Genomic DNA, 22,111 nt, shown 5'->3' with positions numbered 1-22,111 from the left:
TGTTTAGATTTTTTTCCCTGGGGTGGGGTCTTTTTTGACACTTTTGATTGACCTTTCGTTTCCCACCCTGGGGAATTTGATCAAAAAATTTTAAAATTTGTCAAATCCCCACCCCTTGCCCGCACTCCCCCCCCCCCCCCGACGGGGTTTACATTGATAGGTGCATAACGCTCCTCAACAAGTCTGATGCGTCTGATCCAAAAGGCATCCCAGTGAAGATGAATACTGAACAAAGTCCTCTAAACACTTCAGACCACGAAAATAAGGGTACGACCTTGAGCTCTGACACTCTTACATTCCTATCAACAACTGATCCATAAAGTCGTTCTCAATAATCCTTAACACTGTTTCAAACTAATAAACAAGGGCAACTATGTGAATCCGGCCCATCGCTCTTGTTCGGCCTCATTATCTCATCAAAGGGCTCGTCCTGTGTGACTGTAGAAGGGCTAGGACCACTGATAAGATACGGATTGGTAGCCAAGGAGCCTCCAGGTGTAAAGATGGTGGATGGGGCACTGTCAGGAGCCCATAACCTGGAGCGAGCAACTTCCATGTACTCGTGTCACGGCGTTTTCACGGACCAGTTTATTTTTAGAACGGTTTTGGCGTGAAGTCTCATAAACCAGTCAGCAAAATCTACAGACCTAAACATAATAATTTTTGCCTTTTGATGACGTTACGTTTTACTTTTTGATATTTTATACTTCGAATGTGTTTATAGTCGTGGCGTAGATTCCATTTTCGCGGGAAAAATTGCCCTAAAATGCGTCTAAAATTAAACCTGTCCGTAAAAACGCCTTGACATAGGCCTAGTAAGGGAGTTGCATGCTCCGGGTTATGGGCTCCTGACACTGTGATGATGGGTGTGGATATCTGGTGAGGAGAAATGCTGTGAATACTGAACGTGAGGTACCGGACCGTGGCTGGATCCATGGGCTTTAGGAATAGACGCTTCTGTTAACATCGGATCAGCTGTTGACGAAAAAAGGTAGAAATTAGCATCCTACGAGAAGGAATGGACGGCCTACTAACATTGGATCAGCTAAAGGAAGAAATAAGGACCCAACGACCCATGATGGTATAAAGAAAAACATCGTTTCAGACTGATAGACCTTCAGAACAATTATCCTTTTTCTAAGGTTATGAACCCTTGTTTTACTACGTAAGTTTAAATAATTATTGCAAACGGTGCTCACTTTAGGTAACACCAAAAAATGTCTACATCGAAACAAGATCTTTTCCCTTTAAACTCCCTCACTCAGTGACTGTTCTAACTATTAACATGCTTTTCGCTTCTGTATATGGTAGAAAGGCCTGGTCTGTCAAATGCTCATGCCGGGTAGTACTACGTAGAATACCTTTTTGGTCTATATAAACAGACTAGTGAATAAACATAATCAAGGAAGTCCGATTTCTTTCATTTAAATTACGGACAGAATGTGACAACAGCAACTTGTCGCACGTCTACCCGCAATTATTAAAAAGAAGGCAATCTCACAAACCAAAACTGACTTTTGACCGCAACGAACTTATGTGCAACTTCTCATTAGTGCTCAGGGCGTTAATCGCCAATAGGTTTTGTTACATCTATAATTGGGAAGGCAGGGAACTAGGGGGGAGGGGGGCTAGGGGACAAAAAAAACCTTACCAGAAGGATCAGGAGGCGCTGGAAATGTTCTTCCCATGGTGTCTTGATCGTCAGCGGGGAATGGTGAGACGTAAATACTGAGGGGGAGAGTCTCTGCCAGAATCTGTGCGAGTGGTAAAAGAATGGAGAAAAGAAAAGTTGATGAGCCTGTTCCAGGCTTTCAGATAGAAGAGAGTGGCGCTTTCCACTTTCTGAACGCCAGGAACAGGCTGGCAAAAAGAAACTCTTCTGTAAGTAATGAGAACAAGACTATGCCAAGACAGAACCTCGTCTACTTTTGACTGGTTTGATCCAAGCTTCAAGCTCCATGTTTTCTTAAACTGCGTAAAATGCTCTACTACAGCGATAACGGTGAAACTTGCAAGTCAGTAAACATCACAAAGATCCCCATTTTTCTACCAAAATACGGCTCGTATAAACTTCACGAACGAAAATCAGCAATTTTTTTCAAGGTGCACTTAAAACGATTAAATCGACTTCCCGAGCGGTAAAAAACGTATGGAACAGATGGCAGTCCGTTGCAATATTGTTCGGACGGTAACGTCCACAATTAAATGCCATGGTTGTAAGACAACCGTTTTGGTATGACTGAAAGATTTTAAAAGAAGTGAGCTAGGGAACCTAAGACAACAGAAACAACTTATTACTATCAGTAAGACTTACATTCAACTCCACTGTTTTGGTTTGACTCAGTTTTTATGAAATCGTGACAAATTAATTTAAGGAAAAAAAAAAACAACCGCCAGAAACTACTTTGATACAAAACACATTTCCCGTTTGCCCAGGGTTTAAGCTAAGTGACCTCCTGAAAAGCTGAAAAAAAAACATACTTTTAAACGGTATGCTTTTTTTTCAGTTTTTTTTTTCTTCAAGAAATAACCAAACTCAGGAAATATTATACTCCGTTTTCTTTAGCAAAGTTGATGACCAACCTATTGTTTTTGCGGCTGTGATTCGTTTGATGAGTGAGAAAAGAGACTGGGATACCAACTCTTCCAGTCTTCTTCAGATGGCCATTCGCGTTCAGGCTTGGGGTTCCCTATCAAATCCTACAACAAATCACAAAATAACACTAACAACATTCAATTTTTAAAGTATCGTTTAAAAGATCGAAAGTGTAGTCTAAACCTTTCTTTAAGCGGTAAGCAATTAAAGGATAAAAATAACCCCAGGGGTAAACTGATTCTAGCTCAGGAAATCAAAAGAATCGACAGGAAAAAGCAGTTATGCAGATGTTGAGAGAGAACAGGTAAGAGAAAGCTTTATTCAAAGAATGAAGTTTTTACCACGTTTTAAAAGCAGTAAATTGTGTCAATGTCGACATCTTCACGCACGTGCATGTCAGCCGGTATTCTTTCTTGAATACAGTGACGTTTGGGGCAACATTTCAAGTGAACGTTAAGAAGGGGAGGGGGGGGGGCGGTGGTTGTCTGACCTATACGTCCAGTTGGCGACCAGCGAGGGAAAAGTGAATATGTCGATTGGCCCTTACGGGAGGACAAGTATTTACCGAAACGCAAGGGACATTCAAACAAAAGAACAGCTCTGAAAGGACTTCTTCGTTTTCTGGAATCTCAAAGAAACTTTACTTGAGTTGGCTGATTTTAGGAAAACCTTAGCTATAAAAGTGAAATTGTGAGTGGAGAAACTTTTTCCTCTTAATTTTTGCAAATTGTTTGCTTGAATTCAGGGGCACCCAACGAAGTTTTCCCCCTAAATGTAATGAAAACACTTTTGAGGCTATCCAGAGCTAGTACTTTTAGATCTCTAGAAAAGCATTCTAAGCGACGCTGTAAACTTTGTGTCTGTTCGGTTATCCTAGGGGAACTTGCACCTTTTCGAAATTTCAAGGCCTCGAGTCTTATTTTCCCGAAAATTTTCTCTCCATCACATTTTTGAATCCGAAAATTTCAGGTTTCCTTTTTTCTAAGAAAAATAGCCCAAATTGGGGAGTAAAATGAGAAAGTTAAAAATCATAGGGAACTTAATAAATAAGGTTCAAAAATTTTACATGAATGGAACAGTTCTCTAGAACTTTCTAGCTGTCTTCATGTTATAGAAAGTTCTAGGCAATTTTTGCTTCTCCGAACAAATATTTTACTGTCGTTGGGTGCCCCTGTGAATTGAACATGAACAGAACATATTTTGACTTAATGCTTGTAATTCACCATTTCATGAAAAGTAAGGAATTAAAATTGATTTATAAGTTAATGCTATGGAATTTTTGTGTTAATACATATATCATTCAGAAGTTTGTTAAGTGAGCTCATATCGAGTTGCCGAAGCAGACTTCGCAGAGAAATCGCTGATCCATTATTTTGCACAGGGAAGACACCTTCAGATTAATTTACTTGTTCTCGGTTTAAACATTTTTTCGACTTAGTTTAATCGATTGAAAAGAATGAATTTGAAACGATGACTTTGAATCTGCTAAAGCCTGCAATTTGTTTTCAATAGTAAGCTTAAATCTTGTGTTTTGTTGAGTATAAAAATGACAAAAAAAGGAAAATGGCGAAAGGCAGGAGCTGAGTAGAAAAAAAACTGTAAAAAAAGAATAAAGAAACAAAGTGCGATAAAATTGGATATCTTACGTGGTAGGATGACAGCAGATTAGTGATGTTGCCGTGTTGCTGTACTGCTGCTGTCAGATCCCTCACCTGCTGTGGAGTCATCTTCACCTTGATAAGTCCCAGTGTGTCCAGATGAGGAGCGCAGCTCAGAAGTTGAATTACGCTGCTGACTCCTTCACCCAGAAGAGGATTGACTGACAAGCTGAGCACCTCCAAGTATGGAGCTTGTTTAAATAAATTCTTGATGAACTCCACAGCAGGTGATGATGTTACATTGATACCATGGAGTACTAATATCTTCAGTTTGTGAGTTGGTTGCATGCTCCTTATCAGAGACCCTGTTACCTCAGCATCGTACACTTCACCTTTCTGACCATAAATCACTATCCCGTGTGGAGCGGTGATAAACGCCATCATCCCACTCAGGAGTTCCACATCTGACCTGTCCACATACCAAGCATCAATCTCCCGAACCCTGGAGAGACTATGGCGCTTTGAATAGCTGCTGCTGCTCTCTTCACTTGACTTATCAGCATTCACTTTTGTCTTCTTTGTTGTGTCTTTTTTACTAATAAGCGCCTTAGTTATAGAAGGAAGAAAAGGAATGTCGCTAAACGTATTTTTTAAAATTTGAGCTAAATAAAGGTGAGTGTTGTTTTCTTCTTTCTTTAAAAAAAATTCATCAATGCTACGACATGTTGAGTTGCTTAAGAATTCTGATGCTTTCTTTTCTCCTCCACAGCTGACAATAACTGCGTTTAATTGCTGTGATAACATTTCTAAATTACCATAAATTTCTAATTCGTGCTCTGTAGAAATTCTATAATTGTGTTTATTGAAAAAAACGTAGTTGGGTGTTTCGGCAGTTTGAACTAATTTTTCACGTACGATAACATTTAGCTGCTCTGCACTAATTACAAGAATTCCTCCTAAGGAAGAAAGAAATGTAGGAAAGAGGTTTTTTCTTGTCTCAGCTGAGCAGGAGAAAAATAACTGATTACAAAGATTAATAAAATCTGTTTGTTCCCCTGACAAGTCCTCCTTTGACGGTGTTTCGTTGTCGAATCTGAACTCTGTCCGTTCGCTCTTCATTCCAATGTGAATCACAATCTCGCGCGCAGCTTCTCCTGACAACTGAGCAGCAAATTTTAAAACCTCGCACATCTTTTCGATCTTTTTAACTGAGTCCAACTTTAAAAGGGAACTTGTACTTTCAGCCTTTTTAGATGTCAGCTCTTCTTTCAGGAATTTCCCAGCAAGGTATTCTTGTACGGATTTGTGAATAAAGTACACGCCTTTTTCAGGATTCAAACTCGCCACATTTAAAACCTGAAAAAGGCCGACTTCAATCAGCCTCTCGATCAAAATGTAGCTAGGTAACTGATTAACAGGGAAATAAAGTTGTCCTTGTAAAAGGGCTTCAAAGGCCAAGCGTCCTAATGCGTATAATTCATCTGAGTAATCTTTAACAACCACTGATTCAGCAGAGTGTTTTTCACGCAAGTGATCAAACAAAGTCTTAACAAACTGGGCGAAGATGTCTGCGCGTTCTTTTGGTAGTTCTTCGCGTTTTGTTTTTGTCCAGAGTAAGCACAACATTAACATTAAAAGGGGAATTTGTGCTAGTTCTCTTAGGTCGTGCTCCTCCAAGTATTCCAAAAAAGCTCCAACATCTTCATCATCTTTCAAAAATCTACGAGCGAACTCTTCTTGGCGCTGATCATTAAAGCCGTCAATTTTAAATTGAGCATCACTAAAATTTCTCAACGTCTCAGCTTTCATTTCCCTTGAAGTAATTACAACACAACAATCCCTTAATTGGCTTTTTTTCCAGATTTTGAAGACAGGCGACTCGTTTTTTGAACTGTAAACATACTCATCGTAGCCGTCCAAGATAAGCAAGACATTTTCTTGATGGCGACAAACGTAATCATACATGTTGTTTACGGAAATTGCACCATTACTATCCAGCACTTCAGAAGCCCTCAGAATTGACGGAACATCTTGGAGATTACTAACGTGACGTAATCTCACCAGAAGGACAAGATCAAATTCCCCTAATGTTTCTGAATATCTCTGCTGGGACCAGTCAAAAGTTGCTTTCTTCGTGAAAACAGTCTTGCCGATACCTAGGTGACATATATGAACAAACTATCAATACGTCTTCAGCAGAATCATGTGAAGTCACGTGTCGTTCCATATAAGTGAATTCGGATTCCAGGATCTGGGAAAAAATTTTATGTAGAATCCGGAATCCTGGGCCTTGGAATCCGGAATGAAGCTGTAGGAATCCGGAATCCCGCTAACAATTGGAATCCGGAATCCGGAATCCAAGTTCCAGAAGTTCCAATGAAAGAGATCTGGAATCCAGTAATTGGAACCCGGAATCTACGATATGCAATCCAGAATCCAAGACTGTCTTGGATTCCCTTATATGGGGCGACACGTGGAGTGGAATCTAAAATATTGAAATGTGAATTTATAATTTTCATAAAACTACGAGCAGTAAAAAGGACGACCGCTCGCCGTCTAAGAGAATTTATTTTATTTTATTTTATTTTTTTACGGAATTATGTCTAAACTTTTTATGCCATATGCAGAGTGAACAACACTAGAGTAGCCTTTGCCTTTAAGGTTATTCCAAAAAGATGTTTCTCTGTCTCTAAGGGGGTATTTTGGAATTCTTAGCTTTGATTACAGACCAGAGTTACATTCATCGATAATGTATCTCATTTACGTATTCAAAATTATTCATGATAAAGACAATGGAAATAAATCCTTCACAAAAGTGTGAAATACACAGACTATTTAGGGCCTGCATGGTTGTTCAAAACTGGGTTATCTAGGTTAGTGCGAAATTTGAATTCAGATATGAAAGCTTCAAAAGCAAATTGAGTTTAATTCCTTTTGTCTGCAATTTGATGATTAGATACTCTAAAAAGAATAGAGAAAATTATCTGAGAAAGTGCTTTATCCCCAGGTTAGCGCGCAACGATCATTTGCTTTTCGGGGTGCAAAGTTGTATAACAACCTCCCAAACGAGATTAAGCAAACTTCCGATCTTAAAAAGTTTAAGGCTAAAGTCTGTAAATATTTGTTAAATTTGTAACTTTTAGTTTTTAGCATTAGGATATATTCATGTAATTAGTTGTTAGTATTGACGGCGGAAGAGCCCTAGACAGGGAGCTGTTCAAATAAAGTATGTATGTATGTATGTTAGCGCGGGCGATTCGCCTTCAAACAACTGGGCCAAACTGCTACTCATTAGTCTGCTGTGAAGGTTGTGGTGCAATTTTATGATTGGAAGTTTTATCCTTTTACCATACATTTAATGAACTTAAATTTCAGATAATTTTAACTGAAATTGCCATTATTACGGCATTAATTGAATCCTACAGTGTATGTATTGTTCTAAAAGAACTTTGCTTAAACTATTAATTTATTTTTCACAGGAACAGACAACAGACAACAGACAACAGACAACAGACAGACACAGGAACAGACTTTCCATTGGGTTTGCCAGCATGGAAAAAAATTACCCCACTTGGAATGTACATGTCAGCAAAACACTCAAGAAAACTGCACCATTGCATTCGCTAACAGGTGTGTAGATGTATTATGCCAGTAAACGAATAGTTCCTGTGTTCCTGCTTGTCGTCGGCACGTACTTACACTCTAGTTACATAAGACAATTATTACTAAATTGACTCACTTACCTGGCTGTCCATAAACCAAAATTCGCTTTAGCGCAGGAAGAGAACCTCTACTGCCAAAAATCTCAGTGTAGTGGTTAAGTTTTTCTTGTGTTACTCCACTGGGTCTCCTGTGATCCTTGACCCAAGACAAGTCTGTGTAGATCTCATCAATATCAACAGCAGCATTCTGGTCCCATGGAATGATTTTGACTTTGCTACTGGTTTCATAAAGTGATCGCAGCTGTTTCTGGCACTCCTCAAGGCATACAGCATCTGTTAACAAGAATTTTTCGTCAATTCCAAACAGTTTTTCTAATAGTTTATCGTTGTTGATTGACTTCACTAGCAATTCTTACCAGGAATGGCAGACAGTCAATTTACAGAAACATGAATAAATTAGAGAAAATAGCACGTGGATGAATGATTGCTAGAAATAAAATATTAATGTTAGGTACAACAAAGAAATGCTGATAATCCGATCCCTTAGCAGGAATCATACCCACAACCTTCCAGATACAAGTAAGATGCTAGAACCACGGAGCTATGGGCGACGCATATGGTGAGCAGGTCATAGGTTGTTTTGTTGAGGTTACATGTAGGTTGTAGGTGGGTGGGTGGGTGGATAGATAGACTGAGACCATACCATAACACCAAAAAGTGTGGGAGTGGACCCTCCCTCTACAACATCCCTTTCAATTTTGTAAATTTCCCTAGACAGTTGAATTATTGAAATAATTCATGACAAACACAGCTGAAAAAAAGACAGGAATGTTTTCAAGAAGTTTCACTTCTTGAAAACATGTCTCACCAAAAAGAAGCCAACTAAATCCCCAAGATAAGGAAAAAAGTGGGGCAGGGAAAGCGATATAGAAGTAGGGAGGAGAGAAGGGAACAGGGGAAACTGAGTTGAGAAGGCTGTGTCACTTTTCAAAACAACACTTCTATTTAACATAAGGAACAAAAGGCAGCGTACGTAGTGTTGGACTTAACGCATTTTAGGAAGTTTTGGATCTTTTTGACCAGATAGTGAGTAGAGAATGGATCAGCATGCTTCAAGCGGCATTTTTCTGCAAAATTTCTAAGAAAAATAAAGGAGTTATAAATAGCAGGCAAAAATAGGCTGCTCTCTTGTCAAAGACATATCTCACAATAATAAGAAAACATGATGGTGCTCTAAGATGCGGCAAACAACTATATCTAAAGTCTAGTGTTTATTCTACTGAAACCAGTGTTCAATCATTTGATCTGGAAAAACTCCTGGACAGTGTAATTACATTGACAGAATATTACCTGGTATCTGTTTGTGTGGCTTTGTGGTTGTCTCTGGGTGATTTTTTGCTGTCAAGTCTGAGTCTGTAAAGAAGAAAAGTATTATATATTTGAAAAGCCCTAAAAACAATTTTTTTCTTGGCGTTTGATTTTGATATTTCAATGTTAATATATGATTTCAGTTTGAAACAGAGACAAAGATTTGGACCAAGGGTAATATTGAACCAGGTTACACAAAAATATCTCAACAGAAAATTCATCGCTATTAATAATCAGTCTCTTAGAACAGGCAGGGATGTGACATACCTTCATAGTGAGGCCATTCTTTAAAAACAACAGGATCATTTAACATGTTGGACACAACAGAAGCTGCCATAATGGAAGCAAATGACTTCCAAGACTCATCAGGAGTGTTGTTATCATCAGAAAAGTGTGATATCCCTTTAACAATCAGCCATTCAATGTTCATATCATAGGCTGCAGCAAACAGTCCTGTAAGTGGAAAGAAAAAACAGACCGGCATACAATATGAAAATGATCCTTATTCAATCCACTGTGAAGAAGAATCTAGAGGAGATAAAAGCTCAGATTTTTCTCTGCAGTGTAGTGACTAAAACTTCTTAATCTTTTAAGCTCAATAATTTATGTTCCCTGCACAATAAGTGTAAAGTACATCCCCAGAATAACCTGCTCACACACCATTGGACCTATCAGTGGTTCTGCCATAGTTACAAGATGTTGCCGAAAAGGACAGTTAAAAGTTGTAGACCTCAAATCGAATGCTACGTCAACTTGTTTTAATAGTTATATGCATCTAATCTTACCTTCCCCTTCCCCTTCAACTGCAATCTCGCACGATTGAGACATGCGGCGTTGTTTGGTGATGAATTGACTACCACTGAATATGACACTGTCACGGTGTACCAGTACTGTTTTTTCCCCTACTGGATCTTTCAATGGTGGATTCCAGCCTTCAGTTGAAGACAAGTTAAGGTTGCCAATATTTCTTCTTACTGGAGTTGTGAATTGTTCAGTTGAAAGTTTAGAGGATACCACTACATCTCCTAGCTTAGTATCTTCTGGATTTAAACCCATGCATTCGCCTACGGAAAAAGCAGCCTTGGGTCTCAGTTGCATCACTGCATTTTTAATAACATTTTGAGAGCCACCTGGACCAGAAGAACCTTTACAACATCTCATTAACGCAACTTTCAGTGCCTCTTCTCCGCTTTCACCCATGGTCCCAAAGTAAACGTATCCCAGGGTCTGGTGATAACTTTTAAAAGAATTTTCCAAGAAATAATAACAAGCTAAAAACTCGATGTCTTCTACTGTCAACAGAAGAATGTCAACAGGAAGCTGGACATCACTCCAAGGGTTTGACTTGTTTGGAAGATCTCTCATTTTAGGCACTTCAATACTTAGAGGAGGAGGAGGGGCATGATTTCTTGACATCTGATGATCGGGATCAGCACCTCCTTTTCTTTTAAGGTCTTGATGCTGCGCCATTGAGTCTCAGTTAAAGATTTACCTAAAGTATGTAAATATATAATTAATCTATAAAGTTGCAATCAAAAATTAAACAGTCAATTACAATTATTGTCGCAGCTATTTATGTAGAGTCAAAACCTCTCGATATGTAAGTGGACATCACTGTGGCCAGGATAAGTGTCCACCTATACAGGTAAGAGATCGAGGTGTTCACATATGTGACAAACTGTCTAATAATATGGAGTGTTTGTTTACAAATTTCAGTGCAACCACCTTGAGACGAATTTTGAAGTTAGTCTTAAGTCGTGATCTGAACAATAAAATTCTTCACAGATGGAGTACACGGTAGAACCTCGATATAACGAACCTCTATGTACTATAACGAAGTCCTCGGTATAACGAAAGATATTCTTCACCCTTTATGAAAAAGAACCTCGATCGATATAACGAAATCTCGTTATAGCGAACCAATTTTGCCTGTCTCTTGGCCCTTCGTTATATCTAGGTTCCACTGTATTTGACGTTTTAGCAAGTTCCTTTCGGCTTGAGTTTAAAAAATGAAAGAAGAAACTAAAAATGGAAGAGAAAAAAAACCAACTTGAATGAGAGGATTTCGCCTTGGATTAATCGAAATTGGCCATGAGATTTGTAAGTAAGTGGCCCGGTGCGACTATCTGTCTATCGGCCTGTCTATTCCTAATATAATTCATTGTTTCGTAAAAAGGAGTAAGTGCGACATACTACACGCAAACGTTGATCTTCAGTCTGTTTTAAATTTCTTAAACACCAAGGCTGCGCTTTTTGGGAGAATCCAAAACGGAATGATATGTGTAACTAATGGCTCAGAGTTAAGGCTAGACTTGCCTACAAGTCGACCTCAAAATTTTCTGGAGCGTAAAGCGCGTGTTTTCGGCCTGGAAAGAAGCGAAGGGCTTTGAGAATGTATAAGTTAAGGCGCCACCAACATAGGAATATCATACATCACATCTGTTGTGTACCATTTTTGTCCGGAAAACCGCTTGTCAAAAATACTTTTTTCAAATCCTTTCCCAAAAGAAAACCCGGCTCAGATTGCGAATCTCAAAATTTGATCTGAGAAATCCACCCAGAGTGTGGATTGATTTTTATGGATTCACGATTCATTTTTGGATTTGCCCAAAAGAAGCCAAAATACGTCTTTGGATTCGGAAATCAAGGTTTGGATTTTCCCCTAAGAAGATGAAAATCTATGCTGTTCATGAAGTGCATGCGATTATAAAAAAAAGCCCGTCCGCGAGGCTGGCAGGAAGTCTGAACTAAAAATGGAGCGGAAAACTAATTTTTTTCGGTGCTTTCTTTGCGTACACGATACGTACTTCCTGTGTTTCAACGCAGTTGTTGATTACATATATGATTGAAAATTTGTATGTTAATAGAGTCATGTTGATTTGCAGATTTAATTACGACACTTGATATGCATATGACATATATACGCAGAATCGCGCGACGTTTGAGACAACAAAGCAATTTTAGTGTAGATTTATAAGTCTTTTTTGCTTCATTTTAAAACTGTTGCATTTTATTCGAACGACATGAGTGTTCAGAAGCGAAACAGAAGCGACAAGCCTATGATTATTTTTAAGAAGTCTTTAAAGAGGTCAAGACTTGTGATACAGTAAAAACCTGACGCGAATAAGAACCTAGATTTTTCCAACGTAGCCTAGATATGTTCTTGTAGAGATCGTATTTAGTGGGATTTCAAGCTACTTAGGTTCTTAAAAGGCTCTCCAGTAGTTTGATAAGGGCACTAGCGATAAGCACAGCACAGCACAGTCAGATAATTACTACAGTGAAACCTGTATTAAGCGGGCACCCTTGGAGAATGCTGTAGTGTCCGCTTAATACAGGGTGTCCGCCTAATACGGGTTTCGATAGATAACGTCATGAGGTGTAAAATGCCATTCAAATGAACAGTGGAAACGTTTAGAATACTCCCAGAGTCTATATCACTATACACATTTGGATTAATTTCTTTATTAAAGAGGACCAATTGATCATAGTACCATAAACATAGATTGCAACTCAAATTTGAAGAATTCAGATGAGTGAAACAAGCTCTATACAAACAAAACGAAACAGAAAACAATGCTGAAATGTGAAACTAATCAAATTTTTTCCTCAAGTCACGTTTTTTAATGTAAAAATCGAAAAATTTGTGGGTGGCAATCTTTCGCATTTCCGGTGTCTGGCATGTTGGGTGGTGAAATTTAATTGCAAGTGTCCGTTTAATACAGGTTTGCAATGATACAAATGACCGTTTCAGGTACTTTTTAGGTGTCCGCGTCCGCTTAATAGAGGTGTCCGCTTAATAAAGGTTCTATTTAAAGTAAAAAAGGCAGGGGCGGATCTAGGGGCAAGGTGCAGGGGGTGCGCCCCCCCCCCCCCCCCCCCGAGATGACCTGCGGTTTTCTAATACAACTGGTATTCTGCCAAAAAAAAAAAGAAAAAAACTATGTGGTTTATTGGTGTTGAAGTAGAGCAAGAGACGAGTGCACCCCCTCCTGAAAAAAATCCTGGATCCGCCCCTGAAAGGGAAATAAATTTGGGGACTTCGGCTACTGTCCGCTTAATAGAGGTTGTCCACTTAATACGGTGTCCTCTTCATACAGGTTTCACTGTACTGGGTTGTAAGGAGAGATTTTCCATGTATCAAGCGCTTTGGTCAATTAGTGGAGTTAGCGCTATATAAATTATGTTATGTTATGTTGTTATGTTCTTTATCTGCCTCAAATTTCATATCTAGCATTTAAATATTCCTTTTGAAGTTGTTTTAGCCTTAATTTACATTGAATTTGCATTGATTTGTTTTAGTTCCCTTAAATTATGCACTTTTCAATTCAATGTTGAAAGCATGATTTGTTTTTGGATAATTATACAGCTTAGTCACTGAACAACTGGATCTTTCTCCTGTTCAAATACCAACCGTTTTAGTTTTTTTCATTTTGAGGGATCCTGAGCAAAGGAAACCTGAAAATCTTTTACACAGCTTTTAATTACCGCTGAGTTTCCGAAATTCATTTCCTTGACTGGCCTTTAATTTTGAGTTGTCCAGTTTTTATATATGAACTTTAAAGCTGAATTTATCCAGATTCGTTTTCAGTCATCAGCTGATTTTATTCAGCCTTCTTTCCATTTGTTTTGTGATGTTGTAGTAAGTTGGTCTGTTAGTATAAATAGAGCACGGTTATCCCTGTTTTTCGATTTTACATTGGAGATTTACATGCATGTATATGATTTACGTTCACGAGCTGAAGATCAAACTGTTGAAGTCCAAGTTTGAGTGCTGTCCTGTTTCCCAGTTTTAGTAGTTCCTAGTACGGCCGTGGAACAGTGACGAGTTCACACGCCGAAGACGCTCGAATTCTATTAACGCTTATTTCCCCGATTTGTGCTTGGAAGGGCAAAACCTATCGTCACAGGCTATATGTGATATGGAATATATTGCTGTATCTAGAATACAGTTTAGATGATAACCATACAGTGAATTTTTCTTTCCAAAGTACTAGCATGCATGTTTTTCACGCTTGCAGTGTCCATGAAATGCTGTGTTACATTTTAAATTTTACTGACTGAAACCTAGACTAAACTTTTTTCTGTATTTTTATCTGTGCCTTCATTTTTTGTAAAATAAAAACCTACTGAAATCTTAGGCTAAATAAGTTCTAATGAAAACCGGGTTTAAAATGAAAATTTTAGCCTAACAGTTTCTTAAACGCGGGTTTTTACTGTAGTATTATGATCGTCGTGAATAGAGTCCAAATAGTGAATAAATTATGATCTTGAGTTGGCCGAATATTAAAGCTGAACATTTCATGATTATTTTACCGCTCATTTTTCGCGCAAAAAATTCCTTTTTTAATCTTTCCAACTTGACGCTAAGTGATAATTCGTTAAAGACAGTAAAAGTGAAGGAAGAAACTGATCGATTAGGCACGAGAGAAGTTACGCTTGGGAGCCGTCGCGGCGTGTGGATGTTCTAAATGTTATTTATAAATAGCGTAATAATTCACGCAAATCTTGTGAATTTTTTCCACAAATCACGCGATTTTAGCGAAAGAGTTAGGGACACTGCATTTCTTCACTATGTTACTTTAATTTTAGCTTGTTCAGTTTGCTAAGTTCAGTCCACTGCCAACTGCAGACGCTAACCGACTGGTGGACGGAAGCGACATGACATAATCAAATTTCGAAAATAACCAGAAATAGCGTTGTCTTCATGCTTTCACTTTCGCGCCTTTTTAAGTCCATTGTCTTCAATTATATTTATAGGCGAAATATTTAACCCTACAAAGTCCGCTCCATAGGTCTTTAATGCAAACTAGATATGACTTAACCCACTGAAAACTGAGAAGAGCGAAGAGAATACTCATAAGTAAAAGCATTAATTGGTTATGGGCAACGACTTCCGATCCCGCGACCTCCTCGCCGTGACTTTGAAGAAAGAGTTAAAATGCCCGTTAAAATGCTAGTTAAGGGGGATATTGTAACCCGTGCGTACGGTCGAATACGAGCTTAAAATCACCTACGAGGCATGAACAGATGATATGACAGTTCGAGCACTTTTAGACCAAGCTTGAAACGGACTATATCTTTCCCACTTCAACAGGCACACACACCGCATATTTATAGATTTATAAGTGAACTAAATGCCTTAAAATCCCAAATATAAATATCATGTTTTTAAACACGATATCTAAAAACAAACCTTTGTTTGACAGCCAAAAGTGGGACGTTTTGTTTGAAGATCAGTGCAGTGGTTGGCATGGATTCTTCGGGCTAGTATGCAGTAAATATGGCAATTGCACGATGTCGACTCGCTTTTACTACAACTACCAGAATCCTTCAGTTTGTTGTTTTCTTGTGCAAATTAGGCCTATTGTGTTTTTAATGCACCTATCAATGGTTTGCCCCAGGATGGGGGGGCCGGGCAACCCACGGGAAATTTGACATTTTCAGGTTTTCAAATGTCAATTTCCCCACCCTTGGGTCTCCATTGTAAGTCAAATTCCCACCTCTGAGGACCACAGACCTTCATAGTAAGTTAAACGAAATGATAGGCACTCACAACAAGTTTATTGCAGCAGTCCTCCAGACACAACACTGATTTGAACAAACAACGATTAAACAAGATCCTCTCAAAACAATCCAAATTGTATTTCTTGTAGGCAAAATTTTTTTAGGGTAGAATTATTAAACAATTGACCTAGAAAGTATCAAAAAATAAGATTATTTAATAAAGCACTACTTGTCATTGTTTGGTGAGATTTGGCACAGGTTTCTCATCTTCTATGTCACGCCTGGAATAGGTCGTATTCCGCTTTCATCCAACTGATGTTTGTAACTGAGGTCCACAACAGACCAGAATTTCATTTAATTTAACATTTGGAGTATACTAGCAAATCTATAAACACAGAGAGTATCGAAAACTTGATGTAGGGCGCCATCCTCTGAAGACAGGTAAGTAGGAAGTAAATTTTGATCTAAATGAGCTCTTGTGCGAATATTTCTTCTCAAAGCTGAAGGAAAAATACCTTATGTTATTAGAACTTTAAAGACAGCGCACTGATGGGCATAAAAAATATTTTTGCTTAAAAAAAAGCAGCACGGTACTCCGTACCTTGGATGCGGGAAACTCGCTCAAATGACTTCTGGGTATAATTTTCCAAGATGGCGGACCACTCACTCATTCCCAGGTCCTCTCCACTTTTCAAGATGACGGTCGAGTCAAATTTCCCACCCTGGGGACCGTTGTGGATGTCAAAATCCCCACCCACGTGCGCTTTACGAAGTCTAATTCCCGTGGGTTGCCCGGCCCCCCCATCCTAGGGCAAACCATTGATAGGCGCATTAAGCGAAAGAAAAAACGAAATGAATTCTGGTAGTTTAGTCAAAAATCGTCATCGTGAAAATGACCTGTATCAGGGGCGGATCTAGGGGGAGGGTGCAGGGGGTGCGCACCCCCCCCCCCCCCGAGATGACCTTCGGTTTTCTAATACAACTGGTATTCTGCCAAACTATGTGGTTTATTGGTGTTGAAGTAGAGCAAGAGAAGAGTGCCCCCCCTCCTAAAAAAATCCTGGATCCGCCCCTGTGTATTGATGTCGGTACGTCCTTGGGAATGAGTCAGCAGCATTGTTGTTTCATGTGCATGTGATGGAAAAACAGACCATTGTGACGCGATAAGTCGTCTATTTCAAGTTTGCCTAGAAAAGCCGCACGACTACGTTTTTTTGAGGATGACAGAGCAAGATGACACTCCTTAAATTTTGAATACGATACCATTTTAAAGGCCGGAAAATCCAACTGACAAAAGGATAAGTCGGTTTTGTCCCATACTACCCTAACTTTCTTTAGGCACACCCTAAATTCTATTGCAGACATTTTTTCTTTGGTTCCGAAGATCTATACCCTGGGTACCAGAGGTTTTTCGTGAGACGGGGAGCTTCGTTTCAAGGGCCAAAGACACGAGCGGCGAAGCCGCGACAAAAAAAACCTCTGGCGCAGAGCGTCTTGATTTACCGTGCTAGATGGACCTTGACGTTGTCTCTTATCTGTCAATCAAAGCCGCGGTCGCGAGACTGTTTTTAAAAAGTAATTATCAAAAAGAAGAATTAGATTCTTCTTTAGTGGATAGTACTTACGATTCCCGGGGAGGGGGGGGGGGGTACTTTAGGAATTTCTGGGTGGGGATGTGCCGCTGGGACCCTGGAACTCTTAACCTATACCAGAGCTAGTTCAGCTGAATTTTGCTACCCTATACTAGAGTAAACTCCCCAAATCCCCCCTATCCTAGAGTAGCTGTTTTCCAAAAACTACTGAGGTCACTAGCACAGTAGGCTAGCCACAGTGGCTTGCAACCAACTGTCAAATGAAACACGTGAGATAGGGGATCTTACTAGCTTTAAACTCGCCATATCTTAGGATATAACTTTTATTATGTTTTTATCTTATTTCTAATACTCATTTCTTGCTGTTATATTGTATTGTTAGTTAATCACTAGTCTTAATTTTTATAAATTGTAATTATCACACGGCATGTCTGAAAACCAGCTTGCTGAGCCATTTACCGTGTTTAAATAAAGTTGATTGATTGATTGATTGATTGTAGTCTAGCCAAAACGAAACCTTATACCACAATCCCTAGTCTAGATAAAATCTTCAACCAACTGACCAGTTTCCTGAAAAATGATACTCTATCCTAGACCTAAGCGCTCTGATTTATATACCCTATCCTAGAGTAAACTGGTTGAAAACCATACCCTTTACAGCGGCGCATACCTATATAGCCCATATATGGCAGTACCCCACCCCCCCGGGTTACGATTGCAAAACTCAACAAAATGCCACTTTAACCACCCAGGAAGAAGAAGGAAACGTTCAGTTAAAGGTATGGTTTTGTTATATTTTGACTTTTGGACTATTTTAGTTCATGGGAGTTTCGACGACTCATCCTATTTTGTACATGTGAATAGGTATTAATGTATTCATTTGACAAATACTACGTCTGGGCCGCCCGTGATAATAGCTGTGGTCACACTACAGACTTTTTACCTAGGGAAACTTAATTTTTTAAGTGTGACTGATTTTTCCCCGGGTATTTTACCTCGGGAGAATTTTATCGTCTGGGTCTTGGATATGTCTCGAAAACAATAGAGTTTCCCTTGACAGCTACCCCAAAGCAATAGCTAGGGGAAAATAAACTACCGAGGTTGCTAGCCAATAGACGCTCATCGGCGAAGGTGTTGATGACAGAACCGGACATAGATCACGCTGTGAAAGAAATTTTGGGAGCACAAGTCGTCTACGTCTTCGCCTTTCTTCACCTTACACGTTGAATTAGCGTAAGAAATAACAGCGATATAAAAGAAAAAAACGTCTCTTTGAGAAGCTAGATGCCTGCCCATTTTGCCTTCTTGAATTTACACTCCAAAAAATTCAACTGGCGTGAGCCGATATCAGTAGTGTAACCTTCCCTGAATTTTTACCGAGGTAAAACAAAACCCGGGATGAATTTACCTAGACAGATTTTTAATGAATTTGCCCTAGGTAAATCGGTTTTACCTAGGTAAAAGTCTGTAGTGTGACCACAGCTAATGCCGACCGAATAAACCGCAGAAAATCAATGCGTGTCACGACCTTTCAGTATGAAACAAGCGGTAAAAATAATGCACATTTGCTCAGTCATAATCTACCCGCTGGGGAAAAAATTCATTGGAACAAGTAGCATTATGGCACGAGGTAAATGTCGTGTGTTGCCCACCGACTCCATATTCCAGGTAGTAACTGGAACAGCAGTGATTTTCCACCTAGCCGGTCGGGAAGACCGTCAGTATGTTTCTCCTTTAAATATAATTTACAAGGCTCTCTCCTAGTTCCGCACTTATTTCCTCCACACCATCGAATGTTCCGTACATACAGGCATCTGATATTTCCAGTTCTAAACGTACGTGATGTGTACTTGGATTGTTTGGATTTGATCTTTATCACCTTCAAACCACCCGCGTCCCGATCACACGCCTATTGTGAATCCACAATGACGAGCTTTGAAGCGCGAAAAAATTTTATGCAAATTAGCTGGCTGCACATTCAATGTGCAGCCAGCTAATTTGCATAAGTAATTCAAAACCAAGGTCTGGCAGCTCTAGGCTCTTGAGGTGTCGGCTGAAAACCCTAGGACTTCCGTAAATTGCCCACAAAAGAGTAACTCAAGCTACCATAAACTGAAATGAAAGTAACCGCAATATCCGATTAAAGCAAGGTTTAAATCTTTTTCTGCTCGGCTAACCCTCTTCCGAGGGACTTACTATTTTGGTAATAATGTAACGTCATTAACATTTTATGTAGCGCCTTTTTCAGTCTCGGGCAGTAAATTATAGTATGAAAAGGAGGTAAACTCAAGAATTCAGTTTTGTGACTGCCCTGCAACTTTGAAACTATTTAAGCCGCTTCCTAAAAGGCCGGGAAAATGTTTTTCGTAAAATTCGTAAAAGTAGCTCCTTATACTCTAATTTAACATTACCAAATTTAACAAACGCGCTAACTACGTTATGGTCCTGTATCAGTATGTAAAGGCATCAAATCCTTATAAAGCCGACAGAAACAACAATTAACAGACAAGTACTAATATGATTTAAGATTTTTTTGTACTGCTTTTATATCAAGCAAAGGAAATAGCCCTGGCGATATGTCATTATCGCAAAATCGCCAAATTCAGAGGTTCCTAGATCACTAACACAAAATACTGCAATACAAGTTCTTATACTGCTCTTTTCCTCCGTTTTGTTAAGGCAACACTCGTGCCAAAATCAAGTTCGAGCGCGTGCTAAAAAAATAAGATGGATCGAGAGAAAGCTGTTAATTGACCATGAATATTCAAAAGAGAAAGAGTTGAATAAGATTATCACCTCCATAAGTCAAATAAGTCAATGCTATGTATTTTTCAGGTATACATTAGCCGGGATACTACAGCATTGATTAGAGTGTTTTTGCAAGTTAACTGTAGATTTCAGGTATACACTACCCAGGATACTACAGCATTGATTAGAGCATTTTTGCAAGTCAACTGTAGATTTCAGGTATACGCTACCCAGGATACTACAGGAATGATTAGAGCATTTTTGCAAGTTAACTGTAGATTTCAGGTATACGCTACCCAGGATACTACAGCATTGATTAGAGAATTTTTACGAGTTAACTGTAGATTTCAGGTATACACTACCCAGGATACTACAGGTTAATACTATGCAACGCAGATAACAAAAGCTCAGGAAACAAGCGGACCCTGCATGACCCAGCGAGGCTACTTGTCTGCGAAATTGTTTGAGAAAAGAGCTGACTCTCTCGAGTGTTGAACTAGAATAGAATAATCCAGAATTATAATTTTAAACATCAAATGCTACTGATATAATTATTAAGTTTTCTTACCTGTCTGGAGTCTCTTCCACTGATGTCAATGATCTGGGCGCCAAACAAACGCGCGCGGTACATATTTCCCGCCACAAATTATTAAACGCACTTTCATGAGACGGTGATCAAAATGCAAAAGCAAACTAATAGGAAAGCCGGCGCCAAATTGCTAGAGGCTAGCGATCGTTTGTTGGGCGGCGTGTGATAGAGTGAAACTGATAAAATATTGAGAAATCTGGACAGAATCTTTTTGTAATACATTATCAAAAATTATGTGAAATACATCATCAGAGAGCACGTGCGAAAAAAATAATTTCCGCTCGATATTTTTTCTCGTAATTTTTCATCGACAAAAAACCGAAATATTAAAAATCACAACTTACCATCAATTGCTCGGCTAAACAAAGCTAAACTTACCGAAGTCGATAACCAAGTAAGTATTTCCTACAGAAATAATTTGCCACTCTCGTTTAGCAGTGTAGTGGTCGAACTTGACGTAGGTTAAAACGGATTCGTTTTGCCGGCATCTTCCCGTTAAATTAAAGTAGATTTAACACTTGCCAGGAGTAATTAGAAATCTAGCCATTTTGCTCATAGCTTCGCAAATGCAACCAGCGTTATATAGTAAAGCGACAGAAACTTTAGCGAAATATTCACGCGCGACAGTCGCGACAACCTCGGTAAATCTAACAAATGAAACAAGATACTGAGAGAAAAAAAGGGCTTCATTGATTGTTTCCGGCAGGCGGTGACAAGTAATTTACGAGATTAGACGGCCACCATTTGAAACATTCGATATCTCCAAGGAACCAATCAGCAAAACATCCAGATTCTGGCATAGGGTCCAGAGGAGCTTCTTGTGAATAAATGAATTACTTATTTAAAGTCTCACCTTGGAAAATGTCTATACCTGTCGCTTAGCACGATTAATTAGCCCAATGGGATCTTTATGAATCTACTGTAAACGATTTCATCGCTTCTTATCTGACCCAGATCGACTTTGTTGTTCGCCATTTTGAAAATCAATAACAGCAAGCCATATCCTCGCTGGCGCACGGCACGTCTCCCGAAGGGTGACCGAAGGCCGCCGCCAGAAGGGCGACCGAGGCACGAAGTTTATATAAATATAAATTTTATACTGTAAGCCGATCTTGTGAGCCCTCAGTCTCTTGGTTTTTCGTTCTATAGAATGTGAAACGAAACTGTAACGCGATCAAAATAACCCATTTTTTCAAAGGTTTTCGACGGGTTTTGATGATCTAACGACAAACACATCTCCTCTGGACCCTGTGATTCTGGATGTTTTGGTATAAGCGGGGTTGTAATTGGCTCGGCGCTATCAAAGGGATGGCGCTCTGGCCTAGAGGCTTTTCGCGCGGGTCACTTTTTAAGACTTGACCGAAACCGGAAACTGCGCATGAAAAGCCTCTGGCACCCAGTGTAGAAGAACTAAAACGTCATACAATTCCTACAGTGTATACTATTTATAA

The 22,111-nt window shown here is 39.2% G+C and overlaps 1 protein-coding gene across 1 annotated transcript; it reads right to left on the bottom strand.

The window, feature by feature from the left end:
- Positions 1–835: 835 nt before the first annotated feature.
- LOC140928982 (NLR family CARD domain-containing protein 4-like) lies at positions 836–15,597 on the bottom strand. Its single transcript, XM_073378795.1, has 9 exons — positions 15,421–15,597; positions 10,010–10,716; positions 9,492–9,677; positions 9,207–9,269; positions 7,938–8,189; positions 4,243–6,350; positions 2,584–2,700; positions 1,652–1,754; positions 836–975 (listed from the first exon to the last, which is right to left on the bottom strand). The coding sequence occupies exons 2-7, from the start codon at positions 10,692–10,694 to the stop codon at positions 2,584–2,586; spliced, it is 3,411 nt and encodes a 1,136-aa protein (XP_073234896.1). The 5' UTR covers positions 10,695–10,716; positions 15,421–15,597; the 3' UTR covers positions 836–975; positions 1,652–1,754.
- Positions 15,598–22,111: the final 6,514 nt, after the last annotated feature.

This window comes from Porites lutea, chromosome 2, assembly GCF_958299795.1.
Source record: "Porites lutea chromosome 2, jaPorLute2.1, whole genome shotgun sequence".
In the NCBI taxonomy this organism is placed as follows: Eukaryota; Metazoa; Cnidaria; class Anthozoa; order Scleractinia; family Poritidae; genus Porites; species Porites lutea.
This window is presented reverse-complemented; position numbering and strand designations above follow the sequence as displayed.

Bases quoted from the DNA above. Each gene is read 5' to 3' on its own strand.
- LOC140928982 (XM_073378795.1), bottom strand. From the start codon at position 10,694: ATGGCGCAGCATCAAGACCTTAAAAGAAAAGGAGGTGCTGATCCCGAT. The intron at 9,678-10,009 runs GTAAGATTAGAT...TTCCACTTACAG, and splicing joins AGTTGAAGGGGAAGGGGAAG to GACTGTTTGCTGCAGCCTAT. The intron at 2,701-4,242 runs GTAAGATATCCA...GATTTGTTGTAG, and splicing joins ATCTGCTGTCATCCTACCAC to GATTTGATAGGGAACCCCAA.